At 35.6% G+C, this 20,561-nt stretch overlaps 1 protein-coding gene across 1 annotated transcript in view; it reads left to right on the top strand.

Moving 5' to 3' along the window:
* BRIP1 (BRCA1 interacting DNA helicase 1) overlaps window positions 1-20,561 on the top strand; it is a gene marked incomplete at both ends in the record, with an annotated part of 117,959 nt that overhangs the window by 37,109 nt on the left and 60,289 nt on the right. The window contains 4 exons of the mRNA XM_082008716.1: window positions 3,441-3,600; window positions 4,352-4,473; window positions 17,154-17,266; window positions 19,608-19,690. Coding sequence (XP_081864842.1) covers window positions 3,441-3,600; window positions 4,352-4,473; window positions 17,154-17,266; window positions 19,608-19,690 — 478 coding nt within the window. The remainder of the gene's footprint in view (window positions 1-3,440; window positions 3,601-4,351; window positions 4,474-17,153; window positions 17,267-19,607; window positions 19,691-20,561) is intronic.

Below are 20,561 nucleotides of genomic sequence, written 5' to 3'. Positions count from 1 at the left end.
CATGGGAAACGCCTAATGCAGTTTTTGGCACTGTATAAAACAAAGCAGCAAATGGAAAGGGGCAAAGCTTTTCCTTCGTGGACACAGGATGAGAGGATTTTGTCTGGGAGTGGAACATAATGGCAAGACATGTTGAGAAAACAGTTTCCCCCATTCCCAAACTTCAAGAGTGCTTCAAAAGCTGCCTAAAAAGGGGGATGCTGACAAAGATGAACAGTTAAAGTACTTAGCTCATAGTTTCTGTGGATCATAGCTTACAGGTGTCTTTTAAATTGCAGAAAGGACAAAGCTATCAAGGTAAACATCCTTCAGTGCATGGGAAGATGACCGATTCCTTCTAACAAGATTTTCTGCTCTCCTGGAGGAAGACCATTTGTTAATAAACCATTTGAGAATCCATTTTTAAGGGATTTAATAAAATATACACAGACTGCCTTCTACTGCAGAAACTATTATTCCCTTGGGTAGAAAAAGTGACTGACTGTGGGCATTAATGGTTGCTTCCTGTGATTCCTGGCATTATATCTTGCTCCCATTTGCACTTTTTCAGCATGAAGTTAAATAATTTTTTATGAGAATCCTGCACTTGATTCTTAGTTCTTACGAAACATGTATGTGTTCTATATTTTATTTATTTGTATTCAGTCATGTCCACAATTCTCATTGTTTTAGTGGCTGTGTCTATAGCATGGGTATTGTGGCGTTTGTGCATGCTGTCCTGGGTACCAGAAAGTTTCCGTATCCAGCAAACTCCATTAAATGGAAGAGGTAATAGTTTTTGTGTGAGTTGTTGTAATCGTTCCACTCTTGCCAAAGATTTTTATGAATAATTCACCCTTTTCCATGAAAACCAGTGGATTTTCTATTGTGATGGTTGCTGTCAATTAATCCAACCTAAATGATTCTGTGATTCAAAGAAACCTGAACCTATTATGGTCTAATAGATACTTGCCTGGAGGGACTGGGTAACCCACGAAAGAGAAAAGATGATGTTTTAAGAATTTGGAGGAAGGTTTTCTACTGTCATCTTTCCAACTATGAATATAAGTTATAAGTCTTTCAAATATGAGAAAAGTACAGTGGAATTGAGGTATTAAGTAATTCTTGTAAGGAATCTTGCCCTTTCTGAGGTTATCAACAGACTTGGTTTCTCTTAAAGTAAGAAACAATTTTTCCGCTAAGAACACTTTGTAAAGGGTGTGTTTGTGAAAAATACCAGTTGATTTCAGTAGCTGAGGTGGTAGGAGGAGGAGGAGGAGAAAGTCAGGGGCAAATGACCCTTAGAAATCAAAGCATGGATAATTTTATGTATGTAAATGTCAAATTCAGTTATACCCAAATACATCCTGTCTATATTATCTTGTTGGCCTCCTTCTGTCCTGCATGGTAATCAAAAGGCAGTGCTAGAAGTGAATTTAGCATAGATTGCTAAGTCAATGCCCAGCCAGACATTAGTTTCATAGAAGGAAGAATGAAATCTGGAAAGCTAATACTATTACAGTCACTGGCAGCTCTAACAGATCCCAAATGGATGTACTTAGAGGCATAATTTGTTTGATTCTTTTCTTTACCAGAATTATCTTCGTATCATATCCAAGAACTGAAGGCATAGTGGCAGGCTGTGGATGGCAAGATGGACAGTCATTGCTCAGTCATAGTATTACGACCTTTTATAGAAAAAGAGATTACAGACAGGATGCTGCCAGGAAATGACAGAGCTGGTAGAGAAGGGGACAGACAATAGGACAGACACATTTGGAAGAGATGAGTTATTCTACCGTAACATCTGTATGCGTAGGAAACTCTTCCTGCTGTTCATCACTTGGGCTTTCTGTGCTTGCTGGAGACGGTGTCACATCGTAGTAGTACACTTGCTTACTACATGTGTACTACTACACAGTAGTAAGCAAGTGTAATTCCCTGAATAGAGGCTTGAACAAAGCTAGTGAAAATTCAAGAAGAGCATAATATTTGTCCCCTCTGAACCACATGTACCTCAAAAGGAACCAATCCAAATACTTAGTATCGGAGACTGAGTTCAGATCTTTAGTGGTGAGAACATGAAATACACAACGGTTCTTGTAAACAGTTTCCTATAAATTTGCAAGTGTTCTCCCTGTAAAGTCAAATGTGACAACAATTACTTACCGCTAGTTCTGCTTCACAATAGCACTTAAACTGTATATTTGGACATGGGACAGATTAATTTTGTAACAATCTAACTGCTCAAGATCCTGAGATCTTGGGTGGAGTGCATCAGAAAGGCAAGTGCATTGGAGTTAAGGGATGCCGTGGCTTTTTGAGCAATGAACTGGGGCAAGTGCTGGTTCCAGATGGAGCAGTTTATGTAGCCTGAAGCAAAATACTGAGCAAGGCTTCAGTGAGTGGACTTGAGGGAAATACAGACAAATTAAGAGCATAACCCTTAATACAGAATCTGTGAATTTAAAATCTCTGTATCTATGAAGCTCAGTAACTACTGCACAGGAGTTGGTGATGTGCTAATGATCACTGAACAGTAAAAGGAGTGAAATAAAGTATTTACTCATGTCCATTGAACCAGATCTACACAGTTCATTCTAAAATGCATTGGTTGCTTTGCTTTTGTCTTGAGGGCAGTGCTGTTCACAGACAAACATGTCAGGTGAAGGAGTGACTTTTTTGTTCCCTGTCTTGATAAATTCAGTCTAGAAATTTATGAGAAAAGGGCATGTGATGACTGCTAACTGCAAAATGTCCCCCACCCATCTGACTCCAGTTTCTATGGTAATTTTAGACTTTGTTTTTTGTAATGCAATGCATATTTTCATTACGTTCACACTAAATGTGGAACAAGTTTATTTGCTTGCAAGATTTGAACATGTACTGAGTTGGAGTAAAATGTGCACAGTTCAGAATCTGGTAGATATAACAAAGCTGCCAGGCCCTTCAAGAAGCAGAGGTGGCTATTGATATATCTTACATGAGTACCTCCTCTCAGAACTTATGTATGTAAATTTTAAAATATTGAAATATTATGGCAATCTAAGATACAAAGGCTTGTTTCAAATTAATTTAGACTTTGCTTCTAGTCTTACTTATGGATCTCTTACTTGATAATCAGAAAAACGGGTAATTTCCAGTTTTCTTCGACTGATGTTCCTCTTGCTTTGAGGAATACCAGAAGATGCTCTTTAGTGACCGCTCTCATAGATGTAGAGTTTTGCTTTGATAACTTAAAAATCTGCACTGTTTCTAATCAGCAAAATTAGTGGCCATCATGTTTACAAAGTGTTGCGTAGCTGTGGAACAGTGTACGGTGTGGAAACTTGTATTCATAAATACAAAATCGGAATAATATAATTTCACTAAACTTGTGTTATCTTTGTGTGCTTTATTTGAACAGTTCAAATGATTGACCTTTCATTTCAGCTCTTCTGGATTTTTCTGTTTCTTTTCAGCTGTTGGACAAATTAAAGGATCGCTGGATGCACACTGGCTTATGGAAAAGCCTGGAGCTGGTGAAGACAGTCATTGCAGAGCCTCAAGGAGGGGCAAAGAGTGACTTTGATGAACTGCTGAAAATATACTATGGTGCAATACAATGTAAAGGAGAAAAAGGTACGTTCTTCAGACTACAAAATAGTTGATATAGACTCTTCAAGTTTACAAAAAAAAGGGATTCTTAAATCTTAAGATTTAAGCACTTGAAATTCTTAAAGTGCTTAACAATTAGAATAAGGTATGGATAAACAGTTAAATTAACCTAAGCTTAATAAGCTATTGTGATAAATGAGAAAGATTAACTTCTGTTTATATTGTTGCATGAGGATACAGGGAAGTGCAGGGTGATGCACAATCCCAATAGCGATATTAAAAAGGCAGTGAACTGTGTAAGAATGTGCAGTTCTGTGTCCAGCAGGGTGCAGAGTGGCTTCTCATTTACCATCTTACGTGACAGCCACTATAGGATTTCTCCTCAAAATACTTACATGTTAGTATAGAGTAAAGAATGATAGTATGTCAAACAATAAATAGCGTGATTACTGGAGTGCAAAATTTAAGGTTTAAAATTTAATATTTTGTTGTAGATATGTATGGTTCTTGCATAATTAAATACCGCTATATTATGTAGTGCAAAATTATTTTGCTAGTTGATATTCAAAATCACAATAGTATTGATCAAAGTGGAGTTAATCTCATCTCTCTAACAGAGAAATCTATTTTTATATCCTCTCACCCTTTCCAGGCTGATACATGGTTTATGATGCTATATAATGTTTAGCTATTTAAAAGATGTTGGTGAAAGTTTCTTCTGATATTCAGTTTATCACTGGGAATGATTTGTATATTCCTCTCTGGCTTGTTCAAGATGGAGCTCTCCTTATAGCTGTATGCAGAGGAAAAGTTAGTGAAGGCTTGGATTTCTGTGATGAGAATGCCCGTGCAGTTATAACCATAGGTATTCCGTTTCCAAATGTGAAAGACCTTCAGGTAGGATATCAACACCTAATTGAAAAAATTGTACTTAATTTTTACATCATGCTTAAAACATGAAATATCATATATATTTTTTCTAAATGTTAACCCTTGGACTCCCCTCAATCTCATTTGAATTCTTCGAATTACGTTCTACATAGGTAAGAGGAGGAAAGCATAGCATGTCTTGTGGGCTCATTTATGTCATTCTAAATAAATGTATATCATGCTAGATGCATTGTAAATCTTTGTCTGACATTGCTAGTGAAGGCTATTGCATTGTTAAAATGCTCATTAACTTCATACTGTGCCAAGCAACAGTACATGTTTCCATCTTCACTTGCCTGTTTTCATATACCAAAATTTATGTCATTTGTATAGAAGGAAGTTACTTCCTGACTTACTGTGGTGGGGCATTTCATTGTGAAGGTCTAGGATAAACGCTAGGTAGCTAAGAAACAAAGTGAAGTATCACAGAATAAATAAATACCAGGAACAGGTGGATTCTGGTTCTTAGTAATGCCAAATCAAACAAGAAGATCATAGATTTGCCCTTGAAAGACCAAACAATCTCAGCTTTGGTTTGAGAGATGTGTTCGGAGCTTCAGTGAACAACCAAAGGCTTCTTTGTTGCCTACAGTGTGTGCTTAATTACAGCCTTGCTGGTAAAAATCTAAAACCCTAGAAGGACTCGTATGGTTGTATTAGTGGTGGCTGCCTAGTGCAATGGTTTTTCAATACCTGCATAACTTTCTTGAAGCACTTGTTCAGCCAAACATTTTCTGTCTTACTAAAATATAACACACTGTACTTGACAAACTTGAGTTTATCATAAAAAGATTTATACTTGAAGAATAATTAGCACTCTTTCTAGAGTTAGAAATGGTTTGTTTTAGAAGCAAATGCTGAAATGATATTTTGGAAATACTTGGTCTGTAGTGTGGCTGGAACTCTTACAATTTACTCCAAATGATTTCCAGAAAGTCAATGTGTGTTCTAAATGATACAAAATTAAACTGAAAAGAATGTGTCAAGGGTGCATTATGTTCCTTAAGATTAAAGTAGTGTATTTGATTTTACCTTGAGTTCAACCAAATATGTAATGTAATAGAATCACAGGCAATACATCCCGTTACTGATAACTAAATTCCAAAAAATCAGTGTTGCGTTGAACTATTTTTTTAATTAGACTGAAGAAAACCTCTAAATTTTTAAGTAGGGATAGAAACACTAGCTGCCAAATTGCAAGCAGACAAGAGGTTGAGTGTATATATTTAGATATGATAATGCACAAAGCACTGCAGTGATCAATTCTAGATGAGAGAAGGGCATGCACCAGTCTCTTAGCATCAGATTTGAGGAGCTGTCTGGTACATGGCAGCGCTCCTAGAATAATGCTAGAGGAAATTGTTTTTATTGTAAACATGTCTTTTGCTCAAGAGCTTCGATTGAAAGCGATATCCAGCTAGCAGTACTTCCCTTTAAATTGAACCATGTTTTGTTTTGTCCAAAGCTTTAGGTTTATCAGATATCCCAAAAAGTTCTGGATTAATGCATATTTCTTTTACCAGTTGAGCTCAATTGTGTGAAGAAGGATAGAGTGAAGGATAATCACTCTGTTCACTGAAGGAATTAATTAGTAGTTTTGTAGAAATGTAAGCATAGACACATCAGAAATTTGGAAGATTAAGGATCTTTTTCAGCAGCATGTCAGCTCAGGAAATGGATTTATATCTTTAAGAAAAACTGGCTGTTGATAGTGAAGATTGGCATGTAAAATTAAAAATAAAAATAGGGCAGGGGAGAAAGAATGAGATATGACACCAATTTTAATCTGAAACTATCTTTTTGTATATTTCTGGGAGATCTGATCCAATAGTATTGCTTCCCAGAACAGAATGAAACAACTGTGTTATAAAAGGGTACAGAGAAGTAGATGCTGCATTTAAAAAAAAACTGTTAACTTTATAGAAAACCAATGTGTTATCCTATTTTCAATAGTCTGTGTGTACATGCATGAATGCAAATTGCTGTTTATTACTTCAGTCCCCCTAGACCTTACCTGAATATTAGAAAGGAAAACAAAGTTTTATTCCTGTACACTTTATTATAATTCTTCTTTGGAGTTATCTTCAATGAGTAAAACTTCATAGAACTGAAGGAGTATTAATTTATCAATAAGGAAAAAAAGGTGCATGAATCTTGTAGGGGTTGGAAGGAGTGCTATAAACCATACTGTCGTGTAGCAGATAGTGTTTAGTATTAGCTGAAATGAAAAGAGATTGTTTATTAATTATAGATAATTGATTGTCTATAGTTAAGCCGTAACCTGTTGTCCTAACCAGCTGGAGTTTGACTGGCTGCATTACTGTTTCATTAGCAGTTAGAAACCAAAAGTCACAAGCCCAGTTGCCAGGGGATTAAATGAGACTTGTGCCACTCTGCTTATTATGCAACTTCATCTTCTAACCATGCTTTCATGATCAGATCTAAATCCTTTGGAACTGAGGTGGGATTAGAGTTGAGTTTTAAAGTGAAAGCTGATGTTCAAATACTCCTTATGTTAAACAGTAGGAATAATTTATGACACAACTATCAGGAAGAACACGATTACAGTATTTTATTCAAATACCTTTTCATATTCAGGATTATTTTCAAAGCATATCAGTAGTGCTCATCATCCTAAGAAGATATGAATTCTCCCTTCCAAGTACACCCAAGTGACCTTCTTTTAGGGTGGCTGATTTTACTTTAAATGTTTCTCCTTAACAGCAGTTTTTTCTATTGGAACTCTCTTTTTCTGCTAGGGTTAGAAGAATCCAGATTTTTAAACATTAGAGGACACTGTACAGTTTATCTTTTTTTGTAGGATTTTAGGATATGTTAAGTTCCCAAACAAAACGGTTAAAGCTTATAGCATAGTTACAACATTTGCTTTTATAATGTAGTTGGTAAGTGTTTCTTTAGATTTTATAGGCTAACCAGAAAACTGATTAAAACTGGGACATTTTAAAACTTCCAGCTTTGAAGTTTTGGGAGAAGCTTGAGTTTTGAGCAGACAGAAGAAAATTCAAAAACAGTGACGCAAGTCAAGTTAGATCTATATAGACATAAAATTGTGAGCACAGGTGCAACGGTTGCTTTTACCTAGGAATAAGTGCTTCGTAGATATACTGAATGAAGAAACTGATAAGATGATTAATAATGACATCTCTTTAAAAATAGGAAATGCAAATGATTAACAAGTCCCTTGGAATATTAATGAATGATATACTTCTGGGATTGTTTTAAATCACTAAAAAGTACTCTGCTTCTACATGAAAATACACTTGCCTGTCTACTTTTCGGGTTAATAAAAGTCTTCTTAAGACTGAATTCCATAACCCCTTACTCCTGCACATAGCTTTTACTTGTGTGAGTAATCCCTTTAATACTTCTAGGACTGTGCACAGTCATAAGGGTTTGTAGAATTGTGCCTTTGGAGACCAGTATTTTATGTTGGCAGTTTGATGTTGGCTCATCTCCACTAATATTACTTGTCTGTGATCAACCTGCTTTCTAAATATATTTTATGATTTGTAACTTGATGCTAATACCAGTGAACTGTAATATTAAAGAACATAAATAATGTGACAGAAAAAGATGTGTAATCCCATATACATGTTATCTGATGCTAACATACTGTTCATTAACTTGTGTTATATATTTCGAATTGTGACATTTTGGATCCAGATACCAGTCTTTACTTGGGCAAGAAGCTCGTTGTCAAGTGTGATGTATAATATCCAATTTTATTTTATCCATATGTTTGTGCTAAATATGCCACAACTTCTGGTATTAAATGGCAAGCATTTGGTCTCCTTAAGTAACTGCATGCTTTCATAAGTTACATTATTTTCTGTAGAACCTTTAAAGAATCTAAATTAGGTTTTTTTCCAGTTGCCTCACTTAAAAATTTAAGGCACATAGTATCTTATGTTCGCTCATTTTCACAAAGCAAAGAGTCTAAAGCACTTTGTCAGTGTTAGGGAGAAAGAAATGATTAAGGCCCAGAAGTGTACTTTGATAATAAACAATACTGATTTAAGAAAGAGAGGCCAAAACCCTAATTCTGAGTTATTGAAAACAGTTTCATATTGCTGAAGAATCAAGTTGCTAAAGCAAAATATATAAAAGAAATGTTAAAGTATTGCTTAAAGCTATGGTACTCTCAATGGTAGTGTTTGGCTCTAGTAAAGCAGGAAAATTTATTTCAGAGCCAAAAATGAGTTCTTTGGCTGTGACCAGGATTTCCTCTGCCCACCTCTGGGACCTGAAACTGGAGGTAGGAAAATCTGATTTTGGAGCCAAGTGTGACTTGTTTAGTTCAGGTCATAATTTACTGTTCTTACCTTGGGGACCTGAAAATAAAGAAACTCGCTATGAAATGTTGATAATGGGCAGCTCTGAAGTGCAAGCATTAAGCTAACTTTCCCAGAGAGCATTTCTCCTCTTCCACCTTTCCAGATGCTTTTGATCGTAGTACAGTAGAGTGTACTTAATCACGTAACGGCTAAGAGAACTTTACCAAAATATAGAGGAAAATGCAGTCAAACCCTTTTACATCCATAGATGTGCAAGGAAAATAAACTTGATAAGGCCAGGATTTCTGTGCAATGACATTACTCAAGACCTGTAGCTGAGTATGCCATTAATGAGAAGTATTTACCGTAGCTACTATAGGGTGAATATGAACTGCGATGGCAAATACTTTCTTTATTGTTTCCAGCAACATGATTTGTGAAACGCAACGGAACACATCATTTCAATTACAATTTTCTGGGTTATACGTAACTTAATGGTACAAAGAGTTTGCAGCTATCTGGCTGAAGTTTCTTTCTCCGTTCTTGAGGGTTCAACAAATTGAGATATTTTTATCACTTCAGAATAATGGCATTATTCTGAATACTTAAGTTATTTTCTAGTCCTTGTGGCAATTTTTAAGCCTATATGCTTTTTCTCCATTGAAAGGAGAAAGAATCTTGTGCTAGATAAGTGGTTGCTGAAATAATTCTTTCTTGAATACTATATTCTTGAAAAAGAAATATTTCTAAGAAAATAATTGTTATTTTAGATGCTTAACATGACGTGAGAAACACCATGCACTGTACAAATTTCATCATAGCTTTGCATCACTTAAAAAATATTTTCACTTCTTACTCAACATAAAATAATGAAAATACATTTTTATTAAAAATGAAAATTACATTTTATGGGAAGGTCATTGTTATGTTTACCTTTAGTAGAATTTGAAAATTCTGTGAAGTTAAGAATTTTTTTAGCGATATAAGACCGACTGTTATGTTATCGGTGTGATTGTTTTAAGCAGGCTGAAAGTTTCTGAGCAACTTTGCCACAGCTTTCCAGTCAAATCTTAATTGTAAAGGCCTCGAGACACAGTGTGTGCTGTCATTTTCAGTATGATTTAAATGTTTGTAAAAGGTGATAATTTTTGTTTGTTTGTTTGATTGTCTGTGGTAATGGCTATAGAAACCTGAGCTGCTTTTACGTTCTTCTTCATTCCATTACTGTGAAAAAAAATTACAAATATAAAGTGAGGAACAGAAAAACATTTATGGAACTTTCACAGGAAAGCCAAACACCATGCAATATTATTCATTGAATGTTCTCTGAGAGGGAAATACTGAATAGGGTAGGAGTGCAATGTGTGTATATACACACATACACACACTTGTCTGTCTTCCTTGCCCCTCCTCAATTGTATTTTGTATTTTAATTGCAAAGTAGCTTTTTGAAACGATCGAGGTTGTCGATAAGAAATATACCTACATCATTGAAAGGTATGATGTTATGCAGCAAGCCTCTAGGTGTTAAATAACAATTATCAAGACAGTATACTTCTAAATTTTGTAAAAAAACATGCTTTCAGATTATTCAGCCAGCGTTGTTCTTGTCTTGCAGCAGTACGCTGTACATTACTGCAGTGTGCGGAATCACAGCTTAACAAGATGACTGGCTGGATATTGCAGACCTCCCTTGCTTTTTTTTTTCTTCCCTTCTCCCCGAAGCAAAATGTCAAGCGGTATAGCTACCTGTGTTACAAAAAAAACAAGCAATGCAGTAAATATATGGTGGTGTGGCAATTTCTTACATCAGTTTGATGGAGTAAAATATCTCAAAAGCCTTTTACTTCACACTTTTCCAGAAGTAAGAAAGGTTGTAAAAAGTCAAAGCCATCCACACTCTTCTTATGTCCAATAGAAATTGTGTTAATTAAGAAAAAAAAAAGTTGATGGCAGAGGCTTGATTTGTGGGAGTTGCTGTAAAATCCTTTGGAATACAGCATTCCTCTAGCTAAGAAAGGTACCGTTTAAGTTCAACTTAACATGTGAGACTAGCGGATGGCATTTCTCTTCTACTGGTGCAAGGCTAATGTCAGTATGTTGGCACAACTCGCAGAAATCATCCCTGAATATATCCAGAAGTTAAGCCTTTGGATAAATAATACAGCAAATCAAAACTTTTCCTTTACGTTTAATAGTTTGCTTTTCTGATCCATAAAAAATTCCAAAGTGATTTTCTTGTGTTTATCTTGTCCTTAGCAAGTAGTGTTGACCTTTAAGTTTTTACTTTACTGTCAAAGTATGTTGAAAGCTTTAAAAGTGAAGCTACCACCTTGAGGATTTGTAAGGATGACTGACACTTACCACTTCACCTTAGATGCGGTGGCACTGAGCGTATGCAGCAGCGCTGTACCTCAAGGGAAGCTGTTTGATTTTTTTTCACTTCTGCTTCGCTGGAAATGGATTGAATTTTCTCTTCAGAGGAGAGTTTTGGTTGCATTAGATTTTAATCAAGTCACTTGTTCACAGTCCCTCAAAGCCTACAAGACTGAGATGAGTAGATGGGCCTGGGGTGAATGTGCTACAAGATTTGTCAAACCGTAAAACTTCCAGATCTCTGAGATGCCACATGGTGTAGTTGACAATGCTAAAAGTGTTCAGCGGTTACAACGTTACACAAGCTTCCCATCTCTCTAACACTGGGATTGAGAGTGAGAATACTGGGGAAGCATTTAGTCATAAAATACGTTGTGAATGAAAAATAAGAGAAGTACAGCTTTGCATAAAGTGGTACTACTGTGTTCCTGGCCCAGAAGATGGTATTGGCCAGTTAGTAGACTCTGATAGTTTGTAGTTTGCTGTTGGGTTACTTTTACTTTTTGAAGTAATGTTTAAGTTTTTGGGCTGTGGGGAAACAAGCTAGCAGTGTTTTCTGTATGTAGGTTCGTTCTTGCCACGTTTGTGGGGTTTTTTTCCTAGTTTCAGTAACTTTTCTTAGTTTTGGTTATATCTTCGTTCCGGCACCAAACATTTGAATCGCATGGATGCCCAGTATCTTTTCAGGTGTGCTGTTTGGGTGCATCAGCCTGCAAGATGTAGCTAGTCTGAGATCTAGATCTGCGGAGATGTTATTTTCTTATTTTATTCGGTATTATCCAAGGAAGTCAAATTTTTAAGCGCTCATAGAAATTTTCAGGCAGAAAAAGTCACCCGAACTATTCTTCTGTGGCTTTGGTGCACGAACTATGGATTTGAGTTGATAGCCTTAGTAAGGGGCAGCCGCTGGAGGCCGGTGGGTGCAGAGTTCAGCCTCACAGGGGTTCTTCTGGTAAAGACACTCTCGTAGGATGGAGCTGCGTAACAGAGCATTTTGAAGATCATTGAGCAGCACAAAGTATTGATCGTGTCTCTAGCTAATAATGTCTTATTCACAGTATATATGGTATTGCTGTACTCACAGCTGTGGGATTTTGTCGATGGTTTTTAAAGAAATGCAGTATTGGTGTGTGAAAGCAGAAGATAGTGTTATATTTGTGGCTGGTGATCATCTTTAGGTATATGAGAAGGTTAGAACGGCCTTAATAAATTCTTATCATATACAGAATCTAGTTTGAGAAATTCTAGGTAATAAGCATTTGCTTAGTTCATACTGTTTTATAGGTATTAACACTGCACTTGGAATGCACGGAGCATTTAAAGATAATGTCCTGCCATAATATCTTTCTCCTGTGAGACATTGTGTTTAGATAGAGCTTTTAGTAGGTCTGCTGAGGAGTGAGTTATGTTTGAAGCATATTCTATGACTCACCCAGTCTTTACACGTGCATTATTTAGTCTTAAATCTCACGGCCGTTGTTACTGCTTTTGAAGTGAGGGGGGAAAAGTTAAATGCTGCACTATTTAATGCTACTTCCATTTAAGGATTTTCAGATGTAAAAGAAATTAAATGGGTTTTCATGTCTGTTAGTTTCCTGCACTTACAAACTTTTATGATTACTTGGCATTCGTCAGGAGGAAAGTACATGGCAAGTATGTTCTTGAAGAATTCTGATTATTGCTATTTCAGGTGGAAGAAAGACTCTAACTGGACACATGAGATTTTTAGGATGGTGGATTTGCTTAAAAACCATTTTTATATCTTTTTTTGGGATGGAAGCAGGGAATGACCACCTGTCATTTTTTACTTGTTTGTTTTTAGGAAGTGGGGAATCAGTAGATATTAAATGTGAATGTGTCTTTTAAAGTTTTTTGGATGATATGAGCAATGGTCTTTATTTTCATTACTATTTTTCCTCTTGTAAAACCAGAGAAACACCTCAGTGGAATGCCAGAAAACATTTATATCCGTTTTCCGAATTTTATTTCCATGGAGGAAAGTGTTGGGGACTGAAAGGCGTGAGTTTACACACGTGTGTGTACATGTACCTACCTACACATGTGTGCATGTATTGACACAGTTCCACGTTTATTTGCCTTTTTCCTTTCAGCAGTTGTCCCTCTCTTTTTACCTGGGCTGTCACAACACGAAGTGCTGGTATAAAGAGAAACGCAGGTTTGGATGAGTGCTCTGTTTAACTGCTCACAATAGTGCCATTGTACTCATGAATTTCTGTCTTGTCCTTAGAATTCTGGGTAATCTGGTTTGTAATCCCACAGGTTGCAAACTGGAGGTCATTTTTAATCTACCAGAGAAACAGGAGACAATTGAAGATGTTTGTGAAGTGATGCCTTGTCAAGGAATAAGCCTGGCTTGTTAACTGTTAGGAACAGCTTAGGATTTTTTTGTTTGTTTTTAGAAAGCAAAGTATAGCACTACATTTGGTTAAATAAAGTAATGCATCTAAAAAAATCGAAACTTTGCCAGATGAAGTGAAACCAAACACAGTTTATTTTGCTGCTTTATATCGCGCAAAATAAAAAATTATATACTGTGGCTCAGCCCATTCAGCTTTCATAATGTGATACTGGCACTGATAAATAGGTTTAAAGTATTCTGATTATGAATGGTAAATACCCCAAACGCACGTGCTCCAGGCCACCTAGGCTTTGCCCTTTAGGTCTAAGGTCCTGTTCTTTGGCTGAGATAAAATGATTCTGGATCAGTGTCTGTGGGACCATCTGTTTTTTACTGAAATGAAATTCAAAACCAGTAATTAATAGTGTAGCACAGTAGTATTTATTCTTCGTAGGTTAAATGCTTTCTCCTTAAAACTTCTTCACAGGTAAATTAGCATATAGGATGCTGTGCAGACATTTATCTGAAGATATCTAAAATGTACTGGAATCGTGTTTCAGATTTCCTTGTCTCCATTGTAATTATGACTGAAAAACAAGCAGAAGCTTTTTACAGAACTTTATATTTACAGAAAGAACTCAACTTAAAGGAGACAATGGTACTTTAATCTTCTTGTCCAACCATTGATTTTTCTATTTGTCTACCTTGCCGTTAAATATAACCATGTTCTTGCTAGTTTTGAATAAATCTGGTTTGGCCTGATGTGTTGCTAAGAAGGCTTCTGTATGTGAATTTGCAGGTTCTTTTTGGGTTCAAAAACAAGCTCTAGTTTTTGAGCTAGTCTTCGGAGCTGTGTGTCATAAGCTGACTGGTATAGTCCATGGTAATCACAGTATAAATCCACTTTATGCACTTACCTATCATTTGAATCCTGAATAAGTCTGGACTTCTTCACATGAATCAATGTTACCACAAGTAACTTTACTTTTTTTTGTGATTTATCAAACCCTTACAACTTAATATAATGAATGTTGTTTAATGTTGTCGTCATCAAAGAAAAACTTGTATAGTTAATTTTGATTGAAAAATATGCTTGAAAATTCTTTTGAATTGTAGCAGGAACTGCCTGAAAATATTTTTCCAAGCCACCAAAAAAAAAAAAAAATTTTGTTCATGGCATTTATCTTTTGTTGCTATTTCTCAGTTAATATTCCATAGTGAAAGATGTCGAACTAATTAAGCATTGAAAGAACGAGCGGTTAGCAGGTATAATGTTGTTAGACTTCAGTTAATATGAATGTGACCATGACCTCCCAGATAGATCAAAGACTAATCTGTCTGACAGCTACAAGATGGCAGAGCTTGCCACGGGCCTTCTGCTGCTGCTTGCTGAAGCTATTTGTCTGTAAAGCATGCCTGATAGCTAGGAGTATATTTTTAAGGATGAACAGGTAAAAGTAAAGGCTGTCTTTTGACATTTTAACTAATCCCTTCTAGCCTGTGGTTTACTGCACATTTAGGATATTTGCTAGCAGGAGGGACTGGCTTTTTCACATATGTAACATGTCATTTTGAATTGGGCATTGATTTGATGCTTGATAATGTAAGAGTTATACAATGAAATAGATTCTGATTGCATTAAAATGACATGCCCTGGCCTTTTACCTTTGGTAGACTTATAATGAAAACTGAACTCTCAGCAGCATAAGTTGTCATCTCGTGCTGAGACATGATCATTTAAGTGAGAAAACAGAATGTTTCTTTTCTGTTAACCCTTTTAAAATTAGGATGGAAAAGATAGGTTTTAAAGATATATGACACATTTAGACCAAGAGAATATGGATTTGTATATAACATGAGAATTGAAATGACATTGATGTGCAGTACAAGCAGTATAGATTTGCATAATGCGAATATGTATCAGAGGAATGTAAAAGGAATGTATTTTATTCACAGGGTAATGCAGTACAATGCAGATTATCTGACTGGTTTGTGTTCTGTTACTTCGGTGGTTTTATGCACGTAATAAAAAATGTTGTCATTTTTATCAGTGTAAGACACACGACTGATTAACGCTGATTTGAACAGTCTGCTAGTGAAGTAAGAAACTATAGTAAAGATACCTTTGTTACAACTGGCCAAAAATCATACTGATAACAGAAATTCTTCAAAAGAGGAAATTGCTAGAAAACTTAGCAGGACTAGAAGACGAATGCAAAGTATGTGCAGGAGCATCTTATCATTGGTTATGTTTTAAAGAATTTAATGAAATTTTCCAATATTTTACCTCATTTCAAATGATAAGGAGTACCCTTTTGTTTCTCCAAGTAGTATTTCCAATTGTAGAAATGCACAGATAAGCTCCTTTTTAAAGAAAGTCTTTGATGTTCATAAAATGGTCAGAATCATCTTCTGTTTTGAAAACGGCAAAGAAAACCTCACACGCCAGTCAATAAATTCTGAGTGACTGGAACAAACATTAAATCTGTGAAATCAAACTGAATTTACTTTCTGGCTGTAAAGATTGAATTTGTAAATTTGACAGGCAATTTAAAGGGCATAAGTACATAAAATAAAATTTCTTATCCAAATGCGACTTGAAAGTTACCTGTCAGAAGAGGTTAGAAGTCTGCTGTTTTCTCTCCTGAAGCGTGTCCTTTCACTTGTCAGTTTAGAAAGGTTAATACTGTACAAAAGAGCAATGGAATGACCCTTTTTGGTGTAGTTGTGTGTTTGTTTACAAGAAGAAAAAAATTGGCCTTCCCCTTCCCAATAAATTCTTTTTTTTATAAGTTGGAACTGTGTATAATGTCCAAATAACAAATTCTTGTTCAAATTCAGATCGGGCATTTTATGTGTAGTTATCCACATGATTAGAAAGCGGATGCAGGGGATTTGGTTTCTTTTCTTTTGCAGTTGATACCAGATCTGCTTTTGAAGCAGCTAAGAGCTAGCGTTTTTTGAAGAGGAGCGTGCTCTTTTCTGCCTTATGCTAGCCCATGGGCCCGCAAACCTTAGCTGCCACCTTTGCTTCACATTTACTCAGCGAAACGTTTCTTTCTGAACCGCAGAGGGTGATGCCACGCTAGGAATTGGAGTTGGTGTTGCTGGCAAGGCCACTCTGTCTCTCAGGTTCTTCCTTAACTTCTGTAGAAGAAGGCATTATATTTGCTTAACCCTCACTTGAGAAAAATAGGGTCTGGTCCCCACAATAGATTAAGAGTCAGCGTGTGTGATAAAGGAAAGCATAAAGATCTCCGTTGTATCATTTACTTCCAGATGAGCAAATAAAACTGCAGTCTAGTTAGTGCATTTACTTGTATCTGGGGGTCTTGTGCCTGTGTGAACAGCTTATCCTTCTCTTGCTAGCACAGAGATTTGGATAAGTGTGTGGTTGTTGTGTTATTACATATAAATCATTGGAATAGATGACACGTTAAGAATAACTTTAGAAGGGTAAAAGCCATAATTGGTTAGTATGCAAAATACAAAGTTGATACACTGAAGCACACTTTACATGCTCACTTGTTTAATCAGTGTTTGCTTGTTTTCCCCTTTTAGAATATTTCTTTTTCAACATTGTTATTAAAACCAATATTTTATTATTTCTTTCTTAGGTTGAATTAAAGAGGAAGTACAATGACCAGCACAAAAATACAAGAGGCCTTTTACCAGGGAGTCATTGGTATGAAATTCAAGCTTATAGGGCGCTGAACCAAGCCCTGGGAAGGTGAGATAAACTGAACATAATTAAAAATATCTCTGTTTGTAGAACTTTTTTTGCAACATCTTGAAGGATTAATTCCTCACTGTTAACACAAAGGGAATAAATCAGGCCAAAAAACTCATCCTCCAGAAATCAGGTCTTCAGCTGTTTTTCAGTTTGTTGTGCATTTGAGCGTTAGAATTTGGAGTTTTTGTTTTACATTCAGAATCCCCTTTACTTTGGTTGCAGGTTTTATTGCTTGTAGTCCAGATATACAGAAAGGAAAGTTCTTGAGCTTATAAACCAGGTGAAAATTCTTGGGTCTTTTCACATGTACTAATTATTCACGCTCTTGGTGGGCTCGGAACAGTTGTTTGATGTTTAGCCTACAAGTATTTTTGAAAGGGAGAAATAGCAGGGGGTTTTCTCAGACCTTTGCAAAAGGTCAATTCAGTTATGATGCTCACTGATCTCTTTCCAGATCTAGAAGAAGTGGTATAGCTTACTTTCTCAAATGAAAAAATTTCCCCCAAATTTTATTAACATGATAGAATTAATTCATCCTTCTCCAACAAAATTTATCATACACATAGATAGATATAGCTATCTCTCATCCATATCTATCATAGATGCCATAGATACATAGACGTACAGGCACAGATTTGTAGATAAGAGGAGGAACATCAACTGGAAGACTTGTTACTTGGATTAGACCTAATACAAATGTGATAACATAAATAAAGGTTTAGAAAAAAAATTGAGAGAAAATAGCCTATGTTAGTAAAATCTCATTGTAAATTCTCGTTGTGACAGGTCTGATTTCTTAGATTCCTCTTTGGAGAGAATAAGAGCATTAGTTAGAATTTGTTAAGAAAAAAAATCTGAGGGAGCTGTGGAATGTTAATAGTAAGAAATGAATTTGAAGTTTTGTCACTGTGAAATAAGTTTTAACTTAAATCTAGTTTTAGTGAAAATTTCTTATTGTATAATTTATCATTTGGATTAAATTCTGCTAGTCTAAACTTCAATGGAGAAAATAGACTTCCATTCTGATGTGAATGTATAAATTGTGCATAATACCATTAGACTAAACTCTTACTAAACTGAGATTTGGGAAAGGATGACAGTGTATGATGACTATTTTTATAAAACCAGAACAGTCTCCTAAGTTGCTATAAATCAGAATATAGCTTATTCTGACAACTACAGAAAGTAGTTGCTGTAGATAGGCAAACTTCTTACTGCAAAGATGCCTGCAGGGATAGAAGTGAGCAGAAGCATGCTAGTCTTCAGTCTGGCACTTTTCTCTTAATTTAGTGCTGTTACATTATACTAAGTAACACAAGTCCAAGAAATGAAATAGCAGCCTTTGGGAATATAACAGATGGTGTGTATGGCCAGGTGACAATCATGCTATGAATTCCTTGGAGTGCTACTTTTCCTAAAAGTGTAGGATATGTCTCCGGTGGGCATAATTCATTTAAGCTATGAGTTAAAGTAACATTTATTAAAGCAATGAAAAAATTAGAAGTTGGAAGAAATCTGTTTCTTAAAAATGTTTTGATAGCTTTTCTTATCATGGAGAGATCTCAAATATAAGTAAATAATATTTCTTTGGAGAGCCAGCCTTGTCGCTCCCATTTTAAACCCTGACTCTGGTACACGTGTAGTTCTACGTACATTTGTAAACATCATCTTTGAAAGTTGTGCTCTTATACAATGGGGATAATAATCCTTATCTATTACTGACAGTTTCTTTTCCATATTTCATTTATGTTATCACTGTTCTTTAATAATTTTTTTGTGGGAGGCACTATAAGAAATCCAAATAATGTTTAAAATAATATCAGCACATGTAAACTGACTATCGGATTATTTTCTGTAGACCTCTAACAACTGAATTATTAATTCAGCAGTATCACTCACAGCTTTGATTTGTAGCATTTCTTTGCTAAAGACAGTTATGAATAACTTGTGGTTTAGAAACAGAAAAGTGCATAGTTATTTTAAAAACTGCTTGCAGTTATATCAGTCCATTTTCTTTTCTTTTACACCGTTACATGTTCTCCTCTTAGTATTTATGCTACCCAGTTAACAGTGGAAAACCAATAACGTGTGGTTTGGTTAGCTGATGAATATTTCTGTGGTTTTTTTTTTACTTTGCCTGTTTTTGTATAGTAAATTGAAGAACTGAAGCAAAATTAAGCTTCCATGATGTCCATAACATTTTTTGGTACAAGACAGTAGGAAAGCACTTCCTGTGTATTCTAGCTGACTCATTGCAATCGCTGTTGTCTGATCCCCGCAGCTTTTTACTGTATGCACTCTAATTAGATATGCACTCTTTTTTGTTGCTCACTTATAGGTGTATAAGACATAGGAATGACTGGGGTGCTCTTATTTTAGTTGATGACCGTTTCCGAAATAACCCTAATAAGTACATAACTGGTAAGCTGTAAAAATCTTTCTGGGAAAGTTCCTAATATTAACAAATACTGTAAAATCAAAATTACAGAAATACGGTTATACAAATACAGGTGAGTAGGAACAGTCATAATGAAATATATGCATTGAACTCAAAGTGTGCAGTTGGAACTGAAAACTCTAAAACTGTACCCTGGTGCATTGCTAGTTCATGAAATATACTGGAAGACACTGATACCAATGTTCAGTCAACTTAATTTCTTTCCCCCTTTGGATATACAGAAATATCAACATGCAGAATTTGAGAATTCTTTCTTAAAATGGGACTTACAGAAACTTGAGGACTCTTAACCTTTGGCTGTTAAATATCTATAATGTATGTATACATATGTGTGCACATGTATATATGTATACATATGTATGTATTAAAAAATAGTTACTAGGTTTTTATTTGGACTTTGGATAAGTCTCTAGTGGATGTATACTTTCTGCCTATAGGGAGCGTTAATGATTAGGGTTAGCAGTCTGAATTTAACATTCTGGCTTTTTAGGTAAGAAAAGGTAAAGGTGCCATTTGGAACCACCAAATTCTCAATATGCAAAAAGTATTTTCTGTTTGTAGTTTTGTACTGGCTAGAAATAAACGCAGATAAAACAAAGCAGGTCATGCACACTACCTTAATAAATAAGATAAAAAAATTAAAAATTTAAAAAGAATTTGCTTAGGAATGGAGTATGTATCTTTGTTCCTGCCCTGTTTAGAAGAGGTGGGCAAAAAGATGATGTAAATAGATAATGTTGCAGTCTAGTCAGCAGGTGGAGCTCAGCCGCTGTGGTACAAGTCAAACCACTTTTCTGACATGTCTGTTTATACTAAAAATACACTTAAATTATC

This window comes from Phaethon aethereus (genome assembly GCF_964289735.1).
Source record: "Phaethon aethereus genome assembly, chromosome: 19".
NCBI classification, from domain to species: Eukaryota; Metazoa; Chordata; class Aves; order Phaethontiformes; family Phaethontidae; genus Phaethon; species Phaethon aethereus.
The sequence above is the reverse complement of the archived record's forward strand: the minus strand, read 5'-3'. Positions and strand labels throughout refer to the sequence as shown.